At 42.6% G+C, this 26,592-nt stretch overlaps 1 protein-coding gene across 4 annotated transcripts in view; it reads left to right on the top strand.

The window, feature by feature from the left end:
• The window catches only part of SIPA1L1 (signal induced proliferation associated 1 like 1), a 136,881-nt gene that overhangs the window by 48,139 nt on the left and 62,150 nt on the right, over window positions 1-26,592 (top strand). For all 4 annotated transcript variants that reach the window (XM_032345063.1, XM_032345067.1, XM_032345066.1 and 1 more), the window contains exons 5-9: window positions 926-1,029; window positions 4,110-4,267; window positions 13,937-14,510; window positions 15,143-15,417; window positions 22,986-23,255. In XM_032345063.1, coding sequence (XP_032200954.1) covers window positions 926-1,029; window positions 4,110-4,267; window positions 13,937-14,510; window positions 15,143-15,417; window positions 22,986-23,255 — 1,381 coding nt within the window. The remainder of the gene's footprint in view (window positions 1-925; window positions 1,030-4,109; window positions 4,268-13,936; window positions 14,511-15,142; window positions 15,418-22,985; window positions 23,256-26,592) is intronic.

Here is a 26,592-nt window from a genome sequence, read left to right as displayed (position 1 = left end):
GAATGGTCTTAAAACATTGTTGGACATTGCTAGAATACCTTTGTTGTTCAGTTTTACAGTCTTGGTAACTCTCCATCTGTTTCTTAAGAACAGAACATTTCTCTTGCTTAAATGAGAAGTATTGGAAAAGATGTTCTTCGACTGATGTTTGGGTAGAATTCAGGGGCGTGTAAACGTGGATGGGAAATAATTTTACCTTTATTTTCACTGATCCCCTAAAACTTAGCACTTTCTTAATAATTGAAGGTAACAAACTCTAATTGTTTAAGTTCTACCTATAATTTTATTGCAAGTAGAAAGCATAGGTATTTTTATACTGTATTTTTTTTGGAGACTCTTTAAAATATTACTTATGTACATCACTACTTCAGAGACATAGTAGTTACTAGATCAATTGCTAAAACTTTTTAGAGAAATCTAGTATCATTTTAAAAGTATTTTTGATAACTATTTTGCTGTATAATAGATTTCTGTTGTAATCATATATATTTTATACATTTACAAATACTATTCTGACAAGGGACCCATAGGCTTCACGTGACTACCAAAGGGAATCAGATACAAAAAATGGGTTAAGTACACCAATGCTCAGGCCCTTGGGTGGCTCAGTCAGTTTAGTGGCTGCCTTCAGCTCAGGTCATGATCCCAGACCCTAGGATCCAGCCCCGCATCAGGCTGCCTGCTCCACAGGGAGTCTGCTTCACCCTCTACCTGCCGCTCCCCCTTGCTTGTGCTTGCTCTCTCTTTCTCTTTGACAAATAAATAAATTAAATTAAATTTAAAAAGAAAACACTGATACTAGATCTTATTCTAACACCTTTTCATTCTAAACCATTTCCTTTTTTTTTTCTAAGACATTTTCCGTAAGTGAACTGTTTTTCCTATTACAGTCATCTCGTCATTATATATATATTTTTCACTGTAGCTGACTCCACTGGAACCCATTCTCTGTACACAACATACAAAGACTATGAAATCATGTTCCATGTTTCCACCATGCTGCCGTACACGCCGAACAACAAGCAGCAGGTAAGAGACCGACCGGGCGTTGCTGTGTTTCCTCACCCTCGTTCATCTCCTCCAGAAGCCCGAGTGGCAAGTTTGTAAAATCTTAAACCAGAATTTAATGTTGCACCTGTCACCACAGCAGGAAGCTTTGTACTTTGCGGAAATAACGAATAGCAAATGAGCTGAAAACAAATGAAGAGACACAAATTCTAGGTTAACAGCCAGCTGGATGGCTTTGTGAATTAATCACTTGCTTTTCACCCGCGGGGACGGAGGTTTTCATGGAATCTGAAGAGAACAACTTGAAATCATGGTGATTAGGTGACCCTGCAGGGTTGCAGAGACCATGTATGAGTGGGTGGAATTCCATCTCAAGAGGCCAAGGTACAAAGTAGGAAAGTACTGATGTGTCATTGCAGATTTCAGAGGAGGTTTGGTACCCTACCTGGGAGCAAAACCAAAATAAATGTCAATGAGATCTCAGAAAAAGGTATTTTCTTAACCTTAATCAGGAGACCACAAAGAAGATAAAAAACAATTACCTTTGTATACATTATACACAGTTTCTTTTTAAAAAGATCTAAAAGCACAATGTCTATTACTAAAATGTGGTGGTTGACATAGGAAATGAAGAAACCTAGAAGTGGCAGATTGTCACGGAGCAAAAGGGAAACGGGCAGTATTGTTTTAGAAAGTATGTGGTTATTGCTGTTTTTAAAAAATATGTCAAAATAAATGATACCAAACTGACATTTAAAAGAGCTGGAGAGCAAACACCTTCTCCTTTCGATAGCAGTTATAAACACAAGCCGTCCAGAATTACTTCTGACCTTAAAATGGATCTAGATTTTGTTATTGTCAACTGTTGTGCTAACAGAACACAGGCCAGCTGCAGAATGAATCACATCCTCTCTCCCAGAATTTAACCAAACAGAGATCTAATCGAACACTTCATCACTGCAGGTTTGATTAAATCACAAATCGAGGTAATGAAATTTTGCTTCTTATAATTACCAAAGGAATCAAAGAGAGGAGGCAAAGCAGTGAATCACCTATAAATCTGAAATAAATCTATTTAGAATAAATTCTATGATCTTGAATTTGATAGCAGTTTTTTAATGCAAAGTCCAAGTTCCAGATTACCCAAAGAGGAAAACATGATGGTAAGGAAAATGTACTTTTCTTATTCTGACCAGTAAGTAGACAAAAAATTTCAGGATGTTCACAAGTGATGTTTAAAGGATTATTCTTTCTACCTGATTACTCAGCAGAGAAAGTAAGATATATGAAAGGATAAAAAATTAGTTAACAAGATTCAGTTACTTGTTTATTTCTCCTAAATGAGTTGAAGTGTGTTGAGCAGCATTAGTTGGTATTTAAATAGACAGCTATCCAAGTTATTTAATTTGGAGGCGCAGTCAAGGCAAAAGTGTTATTATGGTCCTAAATCAGAGTGAAAGAATAGTTGGTACTGCTACATCTTAAGAAATTTTAATTCTCTACCTAGAGAATTTATTTCTTTTATGTAGATCACTTTAGGCTTAGAAAAAACAAACAGAACATAGCTTTTAAAATCTTGTGGCAGGAATTTATTTATAAATAGTGTCTTTCATTATATATAATGTGAGATGGGTAAGTGGATTTATTTCTGTTTGGGTCCTTTACTAAGACTTTAGTGTTACATATCAAGCAAGAAGAAAGAATGACATTGCATCAAAAAGACAATGACATCATTGTATGTATACATCAATGATGTAATACATAGACAAATTGCATTTTCTTTTTTTTGGCATGCCCAAGATCCTGAGTAGATTAATAATGTTTAATAATGGGTAAGTTCTTTATAGCAATCAGTACAGACCAGCCTTTATTTCTGTAACATTCAATAATGTATCATGTTTAGAAATGAAAATAAATGGCCTCATTAGAAGATAATTTTGGGATGCTTTGAAACGGGAGATAAACCATAAGAGACTCTTAATCTCAGGAAACAACCTGAGGGTTGCTTGAGGGTGAGGGGGAAGAGAGGGCGGCTGGGTGATGGACCATTGCGGAGGGTATGTGCTAAGGTGAATGCTGTGAATTGTGTAAGACTGATGAATCACAGACCTGTACCCCTGGGGAAAATAATACATTATGTGTTAATAATAAAAAAAGTACATTTCTGGAACATTCTAACTCCCAATTCTCATCCCTAATCTAAAAGGCTACTGTTTCTCCCAGCTGGCAGCCAATACTAAATCATTGATTTTACTGGTATGTAATTTGTGTAGGTTAAAGTCACTGGAGAATTTAAAAAAAAAAAAAAAAGTTTTACAAATGTAAGCCTATACCTTATAGATAGTTGATATAAATTGTATATTTTGTTATTTTTCTCCTTGACAGAACCTCTATATAATGAATGAGAAATGCAAATTTGTTCAACTTTTTTTTCATACTGCTTAATTAAACTATCTAATAAACCCCTCTGACAGAACCGCTGACCTAACCTGACTTGGGGTGCCTGAATTTGAAAGCCACCTTTCCAGAATGCTGTTGAATGTGAAACAGAAGGTGGCCTTAAGCAGCTTCCACTGTAATTAAAAAAAGCTGCTTCAACTTGAAATTTAACCCACTTTAGAAATATTAGGAATGTCTGCATTCCCAGCTGGTAGGTAATACAGAAAGCATCTTCGAAAACACCTTAGCCACATTTCTTTAAATGGAGTGAATTCAACCAGAACATAAATTGCATTGTAATTACTTCAGCCATTCTCTTCTCTAACACATCTTCCCTATGGCAAGTTTCTTTCTTATGTGAAAATGGAACAAAACTGTTGTTATGGAAACAGAATTTGGAGAGGCTGGAACTTGGCATAATATGCCAGATATTGGTTTGGTCCTGAATGGGCTCTATATTTTATGCAAATTTCAGAATATTCATTTCTGTATTCTTCCTGGGAGGGATTAAGACAGACTAAAATATTGACAGCAACTGTGTCGATTACCTCCCTTAATATGTCCTGATTAATAATAAATGTTTTAAATACAGTTACAAAAGGGAATTGGGAGGAAAATGCAGAGTGTCGTCATTTGTGTTGTTTGCTTATTTTTTCTTTTAGCTCCTACGGAAGCGGCACATTGGAAATGATATTGTCACAATTGTTTTCCAAGAGCCGGGAGCACAGCCGTTCAGCCCCAAAAACATCCGCTCTCACTTCCAGCACGTGTTCGTCATCGTGCGTGTCCACAACCCCTGCACTGACGGGGTCTGTTACAGGTACTGGCACCACGGCTGTGGCTGCATGGGTGTTGGGTGGCGCTTGCACCGAGGGCCCCCTCCCGCTCCGCTTTCTCAAGTGGCAGTGGGAAGTCCATTAATACTTACTTTTGTCTTTAAACTGTGCGTGTAGATGGCTGAAGTCACATGAAGATGTCACCTGACGGTGTTGACATTGCCCAGACACGTTGGCTAGACACCTGCTGTTTCCATTTGTACCTGTTCCTTAGGTGGTGTCCTTCATCCATACCATCTGGTCACCAACTAATTACTCATACTGCTAATTATACTTTGCTTTTGGTGTGGCAAGAGCAGAGAATGATGATCATAATAAGTAGAAAAGTTTTAATTATTATTATTTAAAAAGCTCAGACCGTTGCTCAGGACCGATTTGATTCATGCTGACATTTCTGACTGCCATCTTGGAGGCATTTCTCAGCCTTAGTAAGCCCGTGATGGAGTTGTTCCCGTGCTCCTTGTTGACTTGGTCTCATGAGTATCAGAATTCAGGCGTCTCTGCAAGAGGCCTTTGAATTGCTGGGTTGATGTGGGCAGAGTACCAAGAAGATATGGAAGGCTGTTCTGGCATTAACAAGATGTTTCTAATATGAATCTGTCCTTTTAAAGTATGGATTTTTATCCTGTCTTCCTATCCCTAAAATTTGGAAGATTAGGCTTTGTTAATTTGGGGTATTTATTTTTGAATTAATACAGCCACCTACCCAGAAGCTGGCCCACGCAGACTGATAACTGGTTTGTTGTGAGCTCCACACCCGTCTAATTCTAGGTGTCAGGCGGGTTAATTGCAGAAGTTGAGCAAGTTTCTGGGCATGAAACAAATAAAGGTTCCTGCGGACTCCTGCAAGCCGCCACCTTCCCTGCACCTGTCCCATGTACGTGTTGGCCTCTGGTGATAAGCCCAGCACAATGCTCGGCGCTTGATGTGGGGTACCTCATTTAATTTTGAAAACCCATGCCTTAGGTACTGTTTTTTAAAAATCCCCATTTTCAGATGAGGGAGTTTAAGCAGTGGGACTAGGTAGTTAGATTGTAATGCACTAAGTCTGATTCCACAGCAGGGCCCTTCACTGTTCTGTGTGCTGACTCGCTCCCAGGCCCTGTGAAGCGTGGGTCCTTGCTGCCCTGGCTGCTAACACAAAGGCTTTTCCAGAACTCTAGGTGAAGGGGTGGAAACTCCAACAAAAGAGGCCTAGATCTGCAGCCTTTTCCTGGGAAAATGGTCCCTGAAGGCTGCGTGTTTAGGTGTGCAGAACATTTGACTCTAACTGGGAGGGATATCTCTTCCCATTTAGAAAATACCCCCAAACAACTGAAACACTCCTCGTGCTGATTCGTGCTGGGGATTTCATACAGCTTTGGTAGAAATCAAATCCCTTTTTGATTGGTCACTACCATGTTTGGGAGTAGAAGGCTGTGCAGTTTGTTTTAGAGAGAGATTCTTCTTTAAAAGCCATTGTCTAAATAAAGTGCTGTTACATAGAAATGTATAGCATAGAAATGCAAGCCATATGTTAATTTATATTTTTTAATGGCCATATTTTTTAAGGTAACAAGAAATGGGTAAAATTAATTTTAGCAATATGTTTTGACCCAGGAATATATTTTATTTACCTGCTATATCCAAATGTTATTATTTCAACAGGTGATTTTGAAGTTTTAAAAATTATTGGCCTATTTTACTTATTTTTGGACTAAGACTCTGGAATCTGGAGTCTGTTTTAGACTTACAGCTCGTCTCAGTAAGGATGCTTGATTTTCATTGGAAGTAATCTGTGTTGAGATTTCATAAAATTTGTAACTGGAAAAGTAGATTCGTATACCCAGATTTTCCAGACATCCTTTTTCAAAGCTTTCGAATAACTGAGTTGAATGTCACTTTTAAAAATATAATGTAACTTCCTACTCCTTGGTCACAGTAGCCACATTTCAAGTGCTCAGTAGCCTGCACGTGGCCAGTGCAAGTCTAAACAGACGGATCGGGAAGAAAGTGTCTCCCAGCCCTGTTCACACTTTGCTAGGTGACGAAGTGAGGTCTGTCTTACTCTTTTATGTCCCACCTACAACCTCACCTTGAAAATCATGCTTTTTTGCTGCCTTTCTTATTTTTAATCTGTTGCCTGGAGAGCCAGTCTTCTTAACCCCACCATGCCATGTGATGCTGGACCCTTTGTGGGAGGACACTGGCCTCCCTGGGTCATGCCACATGAGCTAGTCTGGGATTTCCTAGTTGTCAAGCTTGTTTGGGGACCCAGCACACTGCTTTGTAAACTGGGAATGTGGGTCCTCTGTAAACCCAAGAGAACATACCAGTTTGGAACATCACTAAAAGAAATCACAAGAAACTAAAGTAGTGATCTTCTGTTGTAAACTTTACATGTATTAATTGTTCTCAGTCCCTCTCAAACAGGGGTTGGCATGTTTCCTGGGGTGTGTGGTGACATCAGATGTTTAAAGTCTCAGAAGAGGGCAGTTTTTTGTAGTTAATGCTTGGGAGAAAGCGTGTGAAGGGATTCATGTTCTGATGAAAATAAATGGTCATGAGGTGCCTGGGTGGCTCAGTTGGTAAAGCAGCTGACTCTTGATTCAGCTCAGGGCATGATCTCAGAATCCTAGGATCGAGCCCCGTGTTGGGCTCACACTCAGTGGGGAGTTTGCTTGGGATTTTCTCCCTCCTGCTCCCTCTGCTCCTCCCCTAGTTAAAGTGCATCCAAGTCCTTGCTCTCTCCTTCTCTAAAATAAGTAATCTTTAGGAAAAAAAAAGAAAAAAGAAAACTCAGAAAGAAAAGAAATGTATTATGAAGCACAATAGAAAATTTGTATAAATTTTAAGATAAAACATGGGTCTTCCAAAGAATTTCTGTACATATGAGTTTGTCTCATACTCCATCCACTCCCCAGACTACTAGGGATACGAATTTATGGGCCTCTTTTATTAGAGGTACTTTGGTAGAAAAGTTTAGTGCTGCATTAATCATACTAAATTAGATTTAAATCTAATTTAACTCTATTTCTGAGTGATAGAGTGATTCAGATGCTTTTTATCATTGAAAATCTCTTGTTCCGAACTTTCCGCCCTATGAACATTCACATTTATTTATTGACATCTACTTGGTGCCTGTAATGAGGAAAGTGCAAAAGTTGTTTTCTCAAAAGAGCTTCTTGCTGTATTCAGGTAGGAAAGTGTGGGGTCAGTACAGGCTGAAATTATAAGGAACATTTAACTGAGAAAATGGGGTTTGGCGTGTGTTTTAAAGCACCAATGGATGAAATTCAGTGGGGAAAAGAGAAACAGTTCTAGGAGTGGCCAGCATTACATACAGAAGCATAGACACAGGAGGGGGTATAGAAGGTACAGTAAGAAGGCTGCTCTAGTAGTTGGGGTTACTGGGCGGTGGAGGCCCTTGAATGCTAGGTTGTCTAGTAGCACAGTATAAATGGAGTTCTAGGGAAATTCACCCAGTGTCACCATGCAAGGTAATTTGTATACAAAAAGGCAAATTTTGAGCTCATTGCTGTTGTTCATTGATTTTTTCCCTGTTCTTTACAGTCCTTATCGCATAGTATATGTGCTAGACACTATTTTAGGCCTTGGGCTGCCTCAGGTAAGCCAAGAGAGAAAAATCCCTGTGGTGGATATGGAGAAGAGGTCCTGTTATCTCCCCAGGGATTGAAAAGTTTATAATAGGAAAAACTGTCTATTTCAAACTAATTTCAGAGGCCAGTTAACTTTGAACAGTAGACATAGCCAAGAACTCAGAAATGAATCGCTAAGTCTGTACTATGCCCATACCTGTTAAGAGAGTCCTCTGGTCTCTTTATTTTGTTTGGTATCATCGTACTGAGCTTAATTGTCTGGTCCTGCTTGATAGAGCAGGTTAGAAGCAATAAATCAAAAAGATGAGGAACTGTTCAGTGGCAAGAATGCACCGAAAACATCAATAAGTGATTACTAATAAGAGAGATGCAGGAAAATTATTCAGATCAGTGATACAAAGCTAATAAGCATAGCAGTCTGGGGTCATTTGGTTTGAGAACAAAGGACCAATTATACTTCATTCACCCCTGGGGCCTCACTTTGTAAAAACTCAGTATAAAATGATTTTCAACATATTTTTAGCAACCAGTGAATTAGGAGATCCAGGCATTGATCTTCAGAGGTTGCAGATAGCACAAAAAGAGACAAACATGTGTGTCATAAAGGAAGGGCACAACCCCACTTATGAATTGGTCTTGTTCCCTATGCCCCCAACATTGAACCTGAATCTGATCAAACTTCTAGAGAAGCCAATGTACAGGAAATACAAAAGACAGAAGAACATGCCCATATTCAGTAAAATTCAGGCATCATGCAACTCTATGTGATAAATAGCCCAATTTCCTAACACATAAATGTAAGAAATAAAACAGAACGTAAGTAGAGAGGAATGAACAGATAAAAAAAAATTAATATAAAATTAATTAAAATATGTGAGTCTAACTTGAATTCATTTTAGATAAAAAGATTTAAAACATTTTTTTAATTTAATTTTTTTTCAGTGTTCCAGAATTCATTGTTCATGCACCATACCCAGTGCTCCATGCAATACGTGCCCTCCATAAAATTTTAAAGCATCTTCTGGAGCGCCTGGTGGCTCAGTGGGCTAAAGCCTTTGCCTTCAGCTCAGGTCATGATCCCAGGATCCTGGGATCAAGCCCCACATCGGGCTCTCTGCTTGGTGGGGAGCCTGCTTCTCCATCTCTCTCTGCCTGCCTCTCTGCCTACATGTGATCTCTGTCTGTCAAATAGATAAATCTTTTTAAAAAATGTTAAAACACCTTCAACAACTGAAAATTGGAAGATTGACTCACTGTGAAATTAAATAATTATTACAATTTTAAAACTAGTGTGGTAATAAGTGGTTATAATAATAACCTGAGTCTTCAAAACAAGTGTTAAATTGTGTTCAGTAACCATGTTTAGAGAGGTAGAAATGTATGTTTCTTCTCTGAGAAAGATTTCCATATTCAGAGGTTAAAATACAATAAGTGTTGAAAGGAGACAGTAGGATATAGTCCAAAAACCACTGGGAATCAGACCAGACTGTTAAACCTCTCAGATCCTAAATTTCCCTTTCTATGCAGTGGAAGGTTGCTTGACATCTACTTAAAAGCCCATAAGTAAAGTATCTAGTTGTAGGCAGGCAGTGTGCTGTATGCATAGTAAATGTGCACGCCCTTCTTTTCTGGAATAAAAGTAAATAAATATGCAGGCTTTAGCTCAGAGGAACAATTCGAAGTGGGTCAAGTGGTAGACATTTCTTTCAGAAAGTGTTCAAAGCCTCGTCGGCATCCCTGTTGTCCAGTGTTGCCAACCTTTTTTAAGACAAAAAGCGAAATATGTCACTCTCGGTGCTTCAGACCATTTGGGAAAAGCTCAGCCTCCCTAGTGTTCAGCCTCCTGCATGAGGTCCTTCGGGCCCAGCCTTTCCACTCTCAGCCTCCACTGGGGCTTCTGCCGATTCTCCTCCACACCCCTACTCCCAGAGCCGCATGGAGCTCCTTATAGCTCCCAGAACATACCGGGCCCTGGCCCTCTTCTCTGCATATGCTGCTTTCCAGGCAGAAAGGCCTCTTCTTACACACCCCACCCCTCCTTTAGCTGATGAATTCCTGCTTTTCTTTTCTTGGGGAGGGCTCTCCTGACCTCCCAGGACTAGGTAAATTGCCCTTCCTAAGTGTTTCCAGTAGAACCCCACACCTCCCACAAGAGCACCCAGACCTCTGGATGCAGCCCCGTGAGACCTGGAGCTTCTGGAGGCCCAAGCCTGTGACAGTAGTGCCTGCCTTACAGCAGGTGCTCTGTGTGCATCAGTGAATGAGTACTAGTAGAGGCCAAGAGCCCCCCAGGGAGAGGGCAATGGGCACACATTTGTTTTGCTGCTGATCCTTCTTGTCCTTGCCCCGGATCTGCTTTCTCAGAAAGCTCCCCAAGCTGACAATCTGATCCAGCCCCCAAGAAGGGGAAGCCTCCCCTACCGTTCTGACGCCGAGTCCCCGTCCTTCTAAATTTGGGGTTGGAATTGTTTATTACCATTTCCGTGGTGCTTCAGAAATTCAAGCATTGTCGTCTTCTCACTTTTTTTTTTTCCATTGGGACATCTGTTGGGATATCTCTGGAACATTCCCATGTATCAACTTGAAACTGGCTTTGGGTATCAAAATCTGCTACTTTATCTAAGGTCACTGATGCCATCAAATGCTACAAAGCCCAGCCTAATGGTGGTCTCTTCAGCTCTGTGACTCTTGTGGATGGTGTCTTGTGTAAGCATCTCAAGAGTGGGGTGTTCAAAAATGTTCCTTCAGAAGGAACAGCGTGGTCTTGTCATAGAGCACACTGCTGTCCATCCAGAAGCTCAGATTCCAATCCTGGATCTCTGTAACAGGCTCTGGGCACATCATTTTACTTCTCAGAGTCTGTTTCCTGGATAAGTGGAAAAATTCGTACCAGCCATTCAAATGGAGGTTCAGGGCTATGCCACATGTCAGTAAAGCAGGATACTTTCCTAGTCCTTGAGTTGTACTCCCAAGACTTGCGGGGACAGAAGATGTTTTTGTGTTAAAACGAGCACAAATATTCCTCAGTAGAATGCAAAATCAAGATGACTTAAGAAGAAACTCAAGATTTTATTGGCAGAATTTGAGGAACACTGAATTCTCCATGTTCTTTTCTGGTGCTAACTTTCCATAATTGCTTCAGTCTCTGAGCGTCCGTCTGCTGGATAACTCTCCTGGTAGAATATCCAATCCTCAGCCCTGCCGAGTACATCCGGAGTGGCTAGGATTATAAAGAATGTATAATTTCTTAGGAGATACAGTACTGCATATGAGGCTAACAGAAGTGTGTCTAAGCAGAAGCCCTTTGGAATCTGCTTTTAGAAATAGCAAGAACCATTTATAATTACTACATCTTTAAGGATCTATATATAGCAAACTGAAGTTCTAGAAAGCCTTCTTATAAGGCAAAAATATTCGCTCTTCTGAACTTAAAGCAGGCATTATTAGCAGGAGTTCAGAATGTGTGGCATCTAAATCAATGTGCTTTTAACCTTGTAGAAAACCTTGAAGTTATATTAACCCAGAACAAGACCTTTTGTTTGAAAAAAAGCATCCCTGGGCTGCTTCCTCCTCCTCTTCTGCAAGGGTTCTAGTTCTAATGATGCGAAACTGATTTTAGCATCTGTATCGTTTACCTCCCTACCATGATGAATCATTGATAATTATATGTTGAGGCTTCGTTTTTTTCCCCTCATAGTTCATTCTAGAGGCTTCTAATTATTGTTGGGTTTTCAATATATGTTTGTCTAAAGTTCTAACAGTTAATAAATAGATCTGTAGAGAGCCAGTGAGTTAAGGGGCAAGCGGGTAGATGATGCTCATCTTGGCACCTCCGGTAAGCATTTTCCTCTTGTATTTAAAAGAAAATCACAGGGGCACCTGGGTGGCTCAGTGGGTTAAGCCGCTGCCTTCGGCTCACGTCATGATCTCAGGGTCCTGGGATCGAGTCCCACATCGGGCTCTCTGCTCAGCAGGGAGCCTGCTTCCCTCTCTCTCTCTCTGCCTGCCTCTCTATCTACTTGTGATTTCTCTCTGTCAAATAAATAAATAAAATTTAAAAAAAAAAAAAATAAAAGAAAATCACAGCTGCTTCTTGAGAAAGAATAACAATTTGAAGTGAAATTAACAAGAAAAGGAATTGCCAATTTAAAAATGAGTGTTTCTGGATCCTTATAGGATTCCTCTTTAGAAAAGCTAGCATATCTGGATTTTAGCATCTTTTGCTTGACTTTTTAAGGGAGAAAAAAAAAAAAGGATCAAATTAAAATTATACAGCTGTCAGCATTCAAGCCAGACAGCTCACAACAGACAAGAAAAATTGCCTTTCTAATACTGGTGTAATTAGGCTGTAATGCATATGGAGGTTTCTGTGAATTCTTATCTCCAGTTAGAAAATGGAGTGTTGCTTGCCACCTTTTTTCACCATGAAGCCACTCTAGATAATCTTTTTTTTTTTTTTAATAAAGTTTTGAAAACCAACAAATAGGCCATTCCATGGCATCTTCAGACAAAATAGGTAACTTAAGACCTGGGTTTCCTGATTTTTATTTATTTATCCTATTTTCATGACAAATAATCCTTTTTTGAAAAGCAAAGCTAAATATCTTAAGCCCTTTTTAAGCAGAGCAAAAATAGTAATGAAGTCAAGGTCTTCAATTTATTTTGAAAGATACACACTCTCTGATTCACTTTTCCCTTCTGGAAATTCAGAAAAATATTTTTGTATATCTTCTCTAATACTTAGTACAATTGCATAATAGACTCACTTTTAAATAATTAGGTAATTTGAAAAGAGGGACATTCAGTCTGTTAGACTCATCATTTCTAGCCCTCTCAAAGTCCACTGAGGTCCTAGAATGAGGTCTTAGAACATGACAGAAAACACACAACCTTTCTGTTTCTATTTAACTTTTGTTGTTACTGTTTTAGGAAAAACTTTTTTTCTTTGTTGAGATGAAAAATAATAGGCTATTGCAGATGCTCATATGGTCTTTATCTTAGTCCCAGTTTTAACAGTATTATGCAGAAAAATGACTGGGTCAGGCTTTCTCAAATTAATCTTGCTTGGAGGAAAAGGAAAAGGGAAATATTTCCTCACAAACAAGTTGTCAGAATCAAATACCAGATGTAGAGAATGTGGATCAAAGAATAGCTCAGTTTAATACTATGATTTTTTTTAAATTTTTTTATTTTTTATAAACATATAATATATTTTTATCCCCAGGGGTACAGGTCTGTGAATCGCCAGGTTTACACACTTCACAGCACTCACCATAGCACATACCCTCCCCAGTGTCCATAACCCCACCCCCCTTCTCCCAACCTCCCTCCCCCCAGCAACCCTCAGTTTCTTTTGTGAGATTAAGAGTCACTTATGTTTTGTCTCCCTCCCAATCCCATCTTGTTTCATTTATTCTTCTCCTACCCCCTTAACCCCCCATGTTGCGTCACCACTTCCTCATATCAGGGAGTAATACTATGATTGTAAAGCACGATTGCTATTACTATAAAAACCATAATCATTTTAATACTGCAATTTCAATTTTCATTTTAAAATTATGCTTTTTGGTCTGGTTGCATAGGCCAACAAATAATATTTTAAATTAAAAAAAAATTTTTTTTTTAAATTTAATCCATAGCTTTCATGACATGCATCTTGGGATATTTTCATTATAGACTGTCTGCGCATAGGCATCATAATCTAAAATGGAGACCACATTTGTATTCTTAAGAAATCTATGCTTATTCTAAAAGGTTATGCTGATTATAGTAACCCATGCTTGGAAATAATCAGTAGGTATTTAAAGGTAAAATATTACAGTACACATTTTTCCCTCATGGAGTTATGGTTGGTTTACTATCCATTAATGTAAGGATGCTTTTTGGGGTTTCTTGGACTAAAAAAAAAAAAAAAAAAAAAAAATTATACAAATAGAAATTTCTATTATTTCTTGTGAGACAGGTCTTCTTCTTTGAGAATGTGTATTTTGTTCTCATGCTATGAGACCGAGAACTCCTGACGCTCCACTTTTTCACCTTTGCTCTGTCTCGTAGTGTGGCTGTCACCAGGTCCAGAGACGTGCCTTCCTTTGGACCTCCCATCCCCAAAGGGGTCACTTTCCCTAAGTCAAATGTGTTCAGGGACTTCCTTTTGGCCAAAGTGATTAACGCAGAAAATGCTGCTCATAAATCAGAAAAGTTTCGGGCCATGGCCACTCGGACCCGCCAGGAATACCTGAAAGATCTGGCAGAGAAGAATGTCACCAACACCCCTATTGACCCATCTGGCAAGTTCCCATTCATCTCTCTGGCCTCCAAGAAGAAGGAGAAGTCTAAACCGTATCCAGGAGCTGAGCTCAGTAGCATGGGGGCCATCGTGTGGGCCGTCCGGGCCAAGGACTACAACAAGGCCATGGAAATGGACTGCCTGTTAGGGGTGTCCAATGAGTTCATCGTTCTCATTGAGCAGGAAACCAAGAGTGTGGTTTTCAACTGTTCCTGCAGAGATGTGATAGGGTGGACCTCAACTGACACCAGCCTCAAAATCTTCTACGAGCGAGGAGAATGCGTTTCAGTGGAAAGTTTAATTAATAACGAGGACATTAAAGAGATCGTCAAAAGGTTGCAGGTGAGTATTTTCTTTCCACTTACCCACATTCCATTTCACTTTCCTGAAGCTTTCAGTACAGACCAGAAGCAAGTTCCTGAAGCTGGTGCAATTTTATTAGCTCTTCTGGAAACTCCCTTGATGATGTGAAGCAACCCAGAGTTTCTGTCACTCGTTTTCCATCCTTTTCCGAAAGGAAAAGTAGAGCAAGTGGGAGAAGACACGCCGGCTGTGCATGTGTGCTGGAAACCACTTGCACGTGACCTGATCCTACTACCCTGATGGCTGATGGGGTGGTCCAGCAGGTCTGCCTTGGCTGTCGAGGGACGCTGTTCAGTTGAGCATCTGCTGCCCTGAATTTTCTAAGGGCGAAGTGAGTAGCAGAATACGGTCTCTGTTGGCTGCCAGCTCCCCGTGGGTTCTCTGTTAGAGGTTTCCTTGTAAGCTCAGCAAAGCCATTGAGTCTTTGGACACAAAAAGTATGTTCTTTTTGGCCTGATGAATGGAGGTCAGTGAAGGGGAAGTAACTGGTCGCTCGTCAGCTGGCGTTACAGTATTCGCAATGACCCCACAGGCGGTGTTTCTCCAGCATCCTGCCCAGCACTCAACACCCCATGGCGTTAAACTGTGCTCCCTTTTGTTTCCTTGTTCAGTTTGTATCCAAAGGTTGCGAATCGGTGGAGATGACTCTGCGGAGGAACGGGCTGGGGCAGCTTGGCTTCCACGTCAACTACGAGGGCATCGTGGCAGACGTGGAGCCCTACGGCTACGCCTGGCAGGCGGGGCTGAGGCAGGGCAGCCGGTTGGTGGAGATCTGCAAGGTGGCGGTGGCCACCCTGAGCCACGAGCAGATGATCGATCTCCTGAGAACATCTGTCACGGTGAAGGTCGTCATCATCCCCCCGCACGATGACTGCACCCCGCGGAGGTAGGTCTGAGTTGGCAGCTGGGAACCAGGCCATCCAAGGCCAGGTTTGTGTGCCATAGAGAACATCTCCTGCTGGGCGGGGAGAAGGGTGCTGTGCGGTGTCCCGGGTCACACACAGTGCTCAGAGTTCCATCCACGGAAAGCCTGACTCAGGACCTAGCTCCCTTTCGGTCTGTGGCAAGAGCAGCTGGAAAGAGTGACTGGGCTGGACCCTTCCCCAGATTTTACGTCTGTGGGTTTATAAATTTGCCAGTACTACAGATAGAGAAGTCTGGTAACATGGTCTTAAGGATCTTGCGCCGGTAGCTATCAGCATGGAGTGCTTAATATTAGAAGACACTCAGCAGCACAGACTGTCAGGCTTCATGACGCTCCTATTCATCTTCCTGTCCGAAATTCAGAGTGCCATTCTGACCCCTGCCTGTTCTGTCATCCTGGAGCCCTGGATGTGACTTAGCAAGCATTCTCTTAACTGCATCTGTGTGTGTGTCGGGAATTGGCTTCAAATGAGCTGGCTGGTCCTGCTCGTGCTGCTTGGCAGTTGGGTCCCCAGCCCTTTGGCAGAAAGAAGCCGGGGAGCTCCCTGGCCCTCCCAGCTCCTGCCAAGCCAGCAACATGCTTGGAAACTTAATTTCTTGGTCTCTGGGGAGATTTCTTGGTGGAACAAATTTAATCAACTTTTTCTTTTCTCCTTTGGGCATGTCCATGCTATTTTTACTAATTTTTTCCAATCTGTTCATTCACTTTCAGCCCATTATTTCCTAAGAGTTTCTCTTAAGCTTTGGCAATTAATTCTTAGGCCTTCTAAAGCCAAAACATCCTTCACCTGTTTGTTTTTTCCTCAAAATGTGACCTGTCCTACACCTGAGCTCTTGCAGATTCATGAATGGTGGATGGCAGAATGTGCAAACCGTTATGTGGGTTATCTGTGACCTTTAAAAAGTCAGCAACAAGGACAGTTTACGTGCATGTCAGTCCTTCGGACCAATGCTGTGGAACAGACTGTGCTCAAGGTAGTGTTTCTGAGCAGTGCTTACGGCCTAGACAGCCCAGAGACTAGGCGGTCCCGTGTCACAATATGGTGAACTGGTGAACTCCCGTGTCTGATGGCTTCAAGACATGTTCCCTTTGGATGACTGGATTTTTCTGGAAACCAAAATACGTATCTAGAGCTTTTTATTATTTCAGCTATTTGGGGGGAATGGGGGGTATATCCTGAAATTGTCTTACACACGACCCTGCCTCAGTTAGCCAAGTGTTTCCTGGTTTCCTGAAGCACATCATCATTAATGTTAAAATTTTGCTGAACCGGGATTCAGGAATGACTCTGGTGACGGATCAGAGAGGTGGTTAGGTCCTTATAGCACTCTCTGGCTGCTCTGTGCTCCTTCTCTTGTCCTTCTGTCTTCTGTCCCTTGGTCTTTCCTTCACATTGTTTACTTGGTTGTTTCTAAGTAGGCAGCTATAAACTGGAGAAGAGAACCAAGCTTTGTACCTTGTCAACCTTAATTACACACAGTACAGAATTAAAGACGCTGGTCTATGGACTAATGGTCTAAGAATGAGTCTGTGGATGGTGTGGTGCCATCTTGTCTGCTCAGAGGCCTTTCCTCTGGCTTCATAGGCTCCCCAGATTGTGTGGGAAGAGGGGAGGGGATAGGCACACGTGAGTATGAATATGTGTGAATGGACAGGCAGCATGACTGACGTTGAACTGTGCGCAGTTACTACCGGAAAGGTGGTTTAGAAGGCCTGACTCTGGATAGATAGGCCTGCGGCAGAAGGTGGTTTATCTGCAGTGATATACTAAGCCAGATATGTCTTCTGTGGAGTGCTGGTAAAAACAACTAACGTTTGCTGAGGATTTAATTTTCCAGGTTAGAAAAAACACTTTTACGTGGATTAGCACTTTTAATCCTTGTAACAACCTTATGAGGTAATAGTATTAATAGGATTCCTATTTAAAGGAAACCAAGACTCAGGTTAGTCACTTTCCAAGCTCATCTGGCAAATTTAGGTCTCACTTCAGAATCCAAGCTCTTAACTACTACTTAGTGGGCTTGGGGCACAAATCCTTTTTTTTTTTTTTTTTAAATATACCAGCATAAGCAGGGATCTGCTGGTACGTTGGCTTTATGCTGAAGAACAGAACCCGATTTGTAGCCTTTGCTGATGCCCATGTGCCAGTACTGCTTCTGGGGTCGATTTCAAGCTCCCGACATGACAGTGCTGGACTCAGTTGGGATAGATGCTCCCAGCCTGCTCTTGCAAGCCGGGACAGGCTCCCGCACACCTCCGAATGAGTGAGCTATGTTTATCTTCATTTTCCAGCACTGCTGCCGAGACAGACACCCGTTGCTGCTCTCGGGGCCAGTGGAGCCTGGCAGTGACGCAACAGAAAGGCGTTAGGAACCTGCCCCCTTAGGGCGGGGACTGAGAGGCTGGGATGCAGGATGGGTGCCCCGCACAGCCCCACGCCTGGGAGGCACACTCTGCCTTTCCCACAACGGTTTCCATCTGAAAAGCCCCAGTCACACCTTCTGGGCAGGTGTGAAATGGTGCCTTGGATGCCTTTTGGGGGACTGAAAACTCTCCTCTCTCTTTCCTCCTTTAAAAACAATTTCAAAGGAACATTGGAAGCATGAACACCTTGCTGTAATTTTCAACGAAATAAGATAATGCTCTTCTGTCATTTTTCTCTCCTCCACACTTCACACTCCCACTGCTGTTTTCCTAACAGCTGATTACTCTGTTCTTTGACTAGTGACTCTCTTTGTCAACTGTTCCTGCAGCTCCAGCACGAGGGAATGGGCCTCCTCCAGGCCCCCTGCCCCATAGTCCCTCTGCGACCTGCTTCCCGGGGGGCCAGGGTCCTGAGGGGTCACAGACACCCAGTGTGCTGACTGGACATACATGCAGACACCATGTGTGTTCACATGGGAGAGTCCTTGGTTTTGAAAAGGCAGGTTTTTTGTTTTAATGAAAAGAACAGTTTAACAGCAACATGGGGCTTCAATCATAAAAGTGAAGTAGGGCTCTTTTCCCTGTTTTTAGGACATAAGCAGATCCTCTGACCTACTGCTTTCATGCTAACATCATTTTTAAGAGACAGAAGGACAAGGGAAGTAAAATTCCTGAGCCCCTGCTAAGTATGGGGCATTAAAAATAAATAAATAAAGTCAAGTCATCCATTTCCATTAAAACGAGAAGGAGGAGGTGTGAAGAGATTCCGTCACTGCGCAGTGGGCCAGCAGGACGAGCGAGAATGTGCACCTGCTGGAGGCCCTCCTGCAGCCTCCGTCAGGAAGTTTCCTGGGAGGAAGATGTCCAGCATCAGGAGGGGCCCCTCACCCCCTGCCCAACCCTTACTCCAGAGTGCTGGAGTGCATGACCCGCATGTATCTGTTGGTGCCTGCGACCTCTGAATCCTCAGGAACTGAGCCCTTGGCAAGATGAAAAACACCCCGCTAGCAATTACACCGACATGAAATCATGAGGTTCTGAGTTGTGGTGCGCCGGAGTGGTGGACCTTTCTTCTGTTGAGGGCCACAAACCTACAGCCTCTGAAGAACGCAATCAGGGACCATTCAGAGGAAGAGCTAAAAACAAACAGTTACATAAAAGGACCAAATTACTTTGTAAGTAGAACAGATCACAGAGTTTTGTCTTCATTTTAAAACACAAGTATTCAAAATGCAAAAGCATACTGCTTGGGAACCAGAAGGGCTGAGAGAGTTCATTGGTTCAGATCGCTCATCCTTTCAGGCAGAGAGCTTTGGTGCAAAGAAGTTAGGTGTTTTTTCCAAACCCAAATCACATGGCCTGTTAGGGTCCCAGCCGTCCTCAGATATCTGAGTTGGCTGCTTCCGGAGTCCAGTGTTGAGATGATCTATTGGGTGTGCTGTACACTGGTTCCTCTTACCTGCATTCCTAGCGTTGAGAGGGAAAAGGAGAAAGTGATGAACCATCAGAACCTAAAGGAGGAAGACTAAGGAGGCTGAGAAAAGAACCTGGGGACAAGGAGTGGCTTTTCAACCAGCAGGGCTTCAGTGTGTAGCCATGTGTCTCTTGGGCCTCAAATCCTGAAATCATAATTCCAGTGCCCATCGCTCCTCAGAGACTATTGAGTTTTCCATTTTATCGTCAACTATGCCAAATGAAGCAAGTAGTCCCTGGAAATGAAGACGGCTGGGGACTTGGCGTGGATGTAGACTTCAGTTAGTGATGAAGGCCAGTGTCCATGTAGATTCATTATGCGAGTTCAGATCCCGGCTGGGCCATCTCGGGCAGATTCATCTCTCCAGGCCTCCGTTTCCTCATCTAAGAAAGTGGGGATAACGATAGCACCTACTTCAGAGCCGTGGGGCGCCACGAGATCTGCGCCTGGCCCGTCAGGGTTCACTGCCATTCAACACTGCGTTTTCTTAAATGACATAATAAAAATCCTTCTATGAATTTTCATGTGTCACTACAAACCAGCTCTTATCTTTGTTCTTCAGCATACAGCCCACTTCCTGACTCCATGTATCGTTCTTATATTTTCGGAGCTAAGTCAGTGATGGGAAGCAGGTGGGTGGGCTGTCCCATCCCGGACGGCAGTGAGCCGTGGCGAGTTAGCTGAAGTTTAAGATTGCAGACCCGCTGTTTCTCGTTCTCTGCGAATGAGCCTTCTCTCCCTGCTTAGGCTTTCTCATACTGCATCCTGTTATCATTGACTGTGCAGGAGGTTTCTCGCTACACATAAGAGGTGGTGGAAACAAGAAACAGACGAAGAAGACCAAGTCTTGGGGTACTGGGGTCTTTTAACCGGTTTTAGTATGAAATGTTATATAGCTTAGAAGTCTATTTCAAAGGGTTTTTGAACTAGAAGAGAGTCCAGCAATCACCAATTCCCAATCTTTCATTTCCCAAAGAAGCTAAGGCCCCAGGGATGAAAGCAGCTCGTCCATTTCGGAATAGGTTACATTTGTTTCTGTTACCAGGAGGCAGCCTGTGCCTGTAAGGTGCATGTAGAGCGCTGGGGAGTTAAAACCCAGCAGGAGAATCTGTCAGAGGGTGGGGTGTGCTGAAGGGAAGACATGGCCCACGGGAACATTTTTGAAAAGTTGGTGCCCAAAATATGTGACAGCAATGTTCTGTACATGTGCTGGTTGCCAGCACCCAACAGAAAGATGGAAGATACATACACGTCTTTGCCATGTAAGTGATACGACACATTGGATTTACAAGTTAAGACAGACCACTGTGGGGGGGAAGCAGAAGCTAGTCTTGATTTTGGCGTGGAGGGAAATTTTCCCAGGGATCACTGCAAGTTTTTATTACTGCCCCTTCTGCAAGCTGCAACATTCTTGCCTTATATTTATAGACCTGGAGTACAAGTTACTGTGTCATATGCCGTATTTGGTCAGAAATGGAAGACTTCAAACTGTACTACAGTGATAGCTCTATTAAGAACCAAAAAGGTATCACACCTTTTTTGTCAGAACGATCAGGATCAAAGCTAGAAATTACGTCCAAGCCTCAGGTGACAGTCCCTTCTATCAGAGGAAAAGTTTATTACATAAGAAGTCACGAGCTGCTGAAAGTCATGTTGGATGTGCCACAAAGCAGTGTTCTGCACACCGCAGGTTGTAACTCCAAAGTAGATCGTGAAATCCACTTAGGGAGCTGCATTCAGTGTGCTTCTTTAATGAAGGGGATTAACACGGAATACAGCCGAGTGGAAGAGTGTGAGTGTGTGTATATGTGCATACAGCTGAGTGGAAGGGTATGTGTGTGAGTGAGTGTGTGTGTGTGTGTGTATACAGTCTAGTGGAAGGGTGTGTGTGAGTGTGTGTGTGGCTGGGCTGCATCACATTGTAAAATGTATTTCTTACTGGGCTCATGGTCCCAAAGGTTTGAAAACCACCACGGTCCTTAATGCTTCTAAGGAGTACAGCAGAGCCTTGGGCAGAGAGTCAGATTAAGGTTGATTTAGGCTTTTAGGGAATCAGGAAGAGTGGTAAGAAAACTCTGAGAAGAGGTTCCTGTTGGAGACTGGGGCTGAGACTGAGCAGGCAAGGACCCCAGCAAGTACATGTACCTCAGAAGCAGCCCTTCTCAAAACCCGCGTCTCACGGAGGTGTGCGAGAGGGCGCACGGTGGTGTAGACGTTGGAAACGCCAGGAGTCCTACCTGAGACACATAGACAAGGTCCCGAGACAGTGATACCCTCTACTGTGCTTATTCTCCCACCAACACAAGCCCGTTTCCCAAATCAAGACCCAGCCTCTGGCCCTGTGCTGTGCAGAGCGGAGCCACAAGTCTGTGGCTAAGGGGACTAGTCCAAAGTGAGAAGTGCTGTACGTGTACAGTACGCACCAAATTTAGATGCATGTACATCATCTCCTTGTTGAGTTTTTATATTGATTTTCTTGCTTACATGTTCATATGACAGCATCTTAGATATATTAGACTAAATAAAAGAGTAAATTAATTTCACCGTTCCCTTTGACTTGTTTCATGTGGCTGCTAGCTCGTGTTGCCTCTAGTGGACCTCACTGTTAGGACTCTCCTTCCTCTGTCTCTGAAGTGTTTCATAATCAGCTTTAACCCATCCTTGAAATGTAGCAACCCTTCCTTTCCCACCTGCTGCTCAAGCTTTGAAATTCCTTTACACAAGGAAGTCTTTTTTTTTTTTTTTTTTTTTGGCTTAGTACGCAGTTTGAGTTAATGCCTTAGTGGGCATAGGGTTTTCTCAGTAATTTGTAGTTCAGTGAAGTTAATAATAGACTGAACATTCCTTGGTTGTTCCAGTAAAGAGAATGGAGAGTGGGTTCCACATTTCCTAAGGTTTCGGGGGCCGGGACAGTAGCACCAGAAAAGGGGCTAAAGCAACAGAAAGACATTTGGGCCTGACATCAGTTTCACTCAGGCTGCTCCCGGGGGCCAGCCCTGCTTTCCCTGCTGTGCGAGATTTTGGGCTTGGGGTAGTCGGGGGTGGGGGCAGTGAGGGGAGTCTGATTTCAGATTATGCTTTGTTCCCTGGTGATTTGATAATTGCAAAATTTCTATAATTGGGTTTTTGTTTTCTCCTTCTGAGCTAAATGTGGCTCTCATTTTGGATTTTGAGATCTATCCCCCCCTTCATTTTTTGACTGTTAAGATCCCAGACAAACTCAGTACCTTTTTAGATCCCCAGTCATGCTACTGAGTGAAGGGTGTGTAGAGCTGACTGCTTGCTTCTTCTGAGGCCTGGTCTTGGGGTTCTGCTGCCTCACCCTGCCGGCCTGGCAGCCTTCCCTGCTCAGGCCTCAGGCCTGACTCTGCTCCTACTGGCTCCCTCCGCTCACTGGGATGACTCTGGGTCTCACTGTTTTTTCAAGACTCCATAGGTGAGACTGAGCAAGGGAAAATACACCAGTATAATATACTCCTGGGGTTCTGGTTTTTGAAAGGATAGTAATGATTAAGACAGTTTGAAAAAAAGGATGAAGTATTTGATCCACTTTCACTGTTAATGAGAAGCAGTGTGGTTCCACTCACAAGAACAACAATATTAATTTTTCTTCTTTCTGTGCCCTCACTAGGAGCTGCTCAGAAACCTACCGTATGCCAGTGATGGAATACAAGATGAATGAAGGGGTTTCCTATGAATTCAAGTTTCCCTTTCGAAATAATAACAAATGGCAGAGGAATGCCAACAAGGGGACTCATTCACCGCAAGTCCCCTCCCAGGTGCAGAGTCCCATGACCTCGAGGCTGAACGCTGGGAAAGGAGATGGAAAGATGCCTCCTCCGGAAAGAGCTGCCAACATCCCTCGAAGCATCTCCAGTGATGGGCGCCCACTGGAGCGGCGGTGAGTGTGCCTCCAGATGCTCGCTCTGCATCTCGGCCCCAGAGATGCAGAGCACCAGACCCACAAGCACTAACTGTAGGTCTTCTCATATTGTACTAGAAATCCAGAATTGTGGGGCACCTGTGGCTCAGTCAGTTAAACATCCGGCTCTTGATTTTGGCTCAGGTCACCATCTCAGGGTTGTGAGATCGAGCCCCACGTTGGTTTCACACTGGGCATGGAGCCTGCTTAAGATTCTCCCTCTCCCTCTCTCCCCTTCCTCCTCTCTAAAAAGAAGGAGGAAAAAAGAAATCAGGAATTAAAATAGAAACAGGTGTGTGCCCTGGTGGCTTTCAAAGCATGGTGGCGTTCTAAAGCCGTAAGGATGAGTGTCCAGCAAAGCTTTCAGCTCTGAGCAGTGAATCTGTGCTTTGTGCTCTCACTTCCATGTGACAGCAGCAGAAACGGTCACTACACACTTAGTGGCAACAGGGGTTAGAAGTTGGCAGACTCCTCGAGGGGACATTGGCCATATTATCATCTTTCATAGTCTTCGTCTTTTGGGGAGAAGTGATATGATAGTAGCAAAAGACTGCAGGTTTTTGATTGTCTGTGTGTCACTTTGTTAATAAAGATTGTAAAAATTTTAAACAATAGCACTGTAAATGACCTATGCCAACAAGGGAGACAGTTGAATTTAGTAAGCTGGTAGTCACCCGCTAGAAGCCAACTTCTCTCTGTACACTTTCCTTTCTGCATCACTTCTGCTTGTCTTGATCACGTCTCAGAATGTTTTTGTGGCCCCCATGCTGGAGAGGGGTCAGGAATCCCCGGAGCTGGGGAGAGTTCTCTGTTTCAAGAGCTGTGTGGGGCAGAAGGAAGGTGGGAGCCAAAATCTGAGTCTAGGCCAATGGAGCAGCAGAAACAGGGTGCCCCCAGCTTTGCTTAAGTAGCCATTGATTGGTTCAGACTGGGAGCAGAAAGCTGGAGGCTTTAAAAACCACACTGTGACATTTCTTTTCTTAGTCTAACTATTGTACCTTTATGCGTTTTGTGCGCTATTGCATAAAACATTGTCACTTAACTAGCTCAGAAATATTTGAGTATCGTGTAGAAATAATTTATAGACAACAACGACAAAAAACTAGCTGTCTTTCTAAACTTCCTCACTTAATCCTGGAGATCTGCTTACAGAGCTTCACCAGTCACCACAATAAAAGATGCCTCCCAAAGTGGCTACTTTCCCATCTGGACTCCTCTTGTTTTCATCATTTTCGAGGAGGAAAATATCCGAGAGATCTCTGAATGAACTCTTTCCTCTCCACATTCCAGACTTGGCTCTCCCTGAGGTGTGTGTGAGCTGGAATTCATGATTTGGCCCACATTTTGAAAGATGAACTGCAGGAACTGATTGTTTGGAGAAGGACCTTCTCAGTGCTATTTTCTTTCTCTTTCAAGACAATCATGAGACTTTTACAAGTTAAATTGTTTTGTGTGGTTTTCTTTATACAGTATTCCATATAATAACAGAGCAGGATCTATTTTGATTCCATGCTGAATTTAGTTTCTGCAACAGAAACTGAAGCCTGTTGCTGAACATCCTGACTTCAGAAGTGGAAATATTTTTTGTAGCTAATTGTCACCTTATGATGCAAGCAGATTTCAGTGCTAGAGAATGCATTGGCTCCCTTATTTCCAGAGGGAACTCTCTGGGTTCGTGAGGTGATTACTGAGGGCACTTGTGTCTGCCCTTCATCTTGACCACTCCCTGTCCCCCACCCCTGGGGGAAGGGGAATCCGAGCGCTGTCCCTGAAGACCATCAGAGTAGCCCTGGGGCCCTCCACGCTTTAGAGATGAAAGTGGCAGGAGCAAGGTTGCCAGTGGTTTTCAGAGAACTTTAACCTCCACTCAATTAAAACTTCTTAGTTTCAGGTATCTTCAGAACACTGGACTAATATCTTGTATCTTAACAAGGAGGGTTTATGTGACCTGTGAAGTCTCAGGTGTACATATGCAGGATATTCGGATTATCTGACTCCCCTTCCTTTTGAAATATGTGGTGGTTTGATAGTCATCTTCTGTGGAGTCTTAAGAGTTCACTTTCCTATCCCGTCATCGCTCATTTTCAGTAATACATTATTTCTTTTTGTAAGTTTTAACTTGGAGTCACAAATAGGAGGTGCTCTCTAAGAACCTTTGTTTTGCTACTGTTTCAAGGATAATCCGATAGAGAACAGACATGACATTCATCAGGAATATTTTCTGAGTCCTCCATGAATCCCCAGATTTGTAAATTTACCTGGAAGTATCATTTTCTTCTTGAAATGTAGTAAAATGTTACCAGAAGGCATCCCCTCATGGTGTTACTGAGAACGGAACACCTTCCTGAAATGGGAAAAGTGGGCTCCTGGCTGCCGAATTTTCCTCATCTGTTCAGCCTTCCCCTTCCTGCCGGTCCTGCCCTGGGCATCATTTGCATTTGTACCTGGGCAGTCTGTAAAGTATGACTCCTTTCAGATGAGTTGCAAGTGGTCAAAATAAATGCCATTCTCTGCCATACCTTGATTCTTGCCGTATTGATCACATCGTGAGCCTAATACTGAGAACAGAGTACTGCCTTTACGTAATTTTCATTCCATTTATTTTCCTCCCCAACACAAGGCAGGTCATACTGAACTGTTGAGAAACCAGCTGTATTTAAGCTGAAGCCAATAGCCCTCTCATGTGTGCCCTGCCCACATTCGCTACTCAGATCTGCCTGCTTCATTCACCGTGGCGGGTTCCAGCCTGGTTCACTTTCGATGAAAACACCAATTACTGCCTGTAGAAGTCTAGTTTTCATTGCATTTTTATGTAAGATCCCAGACTTCAAGGTCATTAGGAAGAATTTTTTTTTAATACTTGTGGAACAGATTTTTCCTTTTTCCTTTAATACCAAGGGCATGATTTTTATAACATACCAAAATGTGTTGGTGTTTAAAGTTCCTAATAAGAATTATTTCACTGAATTGTGTTCTGAATACATTGTTGAGAGAAGCTGATGCAGTACAGGCAGAGGGTTCATTTGCCATCCAAATAGACTCCAATCTAATTCTGTTTGGCTTGAATATGTGAGCTTTATGCGCTCCAGGTGGCCTTTTGAGTACAGGATTTTATAGTATTTGTGGGAGTAGTATTTATTAACAGAATTAATATTTACTCAACAAAAATAGGTAATATGACTCAAAAATATCACTATTTTGGCCTCAGATTTATCTAGAGTGTAAGGGTAGAATTGGAACTGAAATATCTACCGTTGCACATTGAACTTACTGCATTACTGTGCTTAAACCTAGTGTGGGACCAGTCATAAAGCCC

The sequence above is a fragment of the Mustela erminea genome, chromosome 5 (genome assembly GCF_009829155.1).
Source record: "Mustela erminea isolate mMusErm1 chromosome 5, mMusErm1.Pri, whole genome shotgun sequence".
Classification (NCBI taxonomy): Eukaryota; Metazoa; Chordata; class Mammalia; order Carnivora; family Mustelidae; genus Mustela; species Mustela erminea.
The sequence above is the reverse complement of the archived record's forward strand: the minus strand, read 5'-3'. Positions and strand labels throughout refer to the sequence as shown.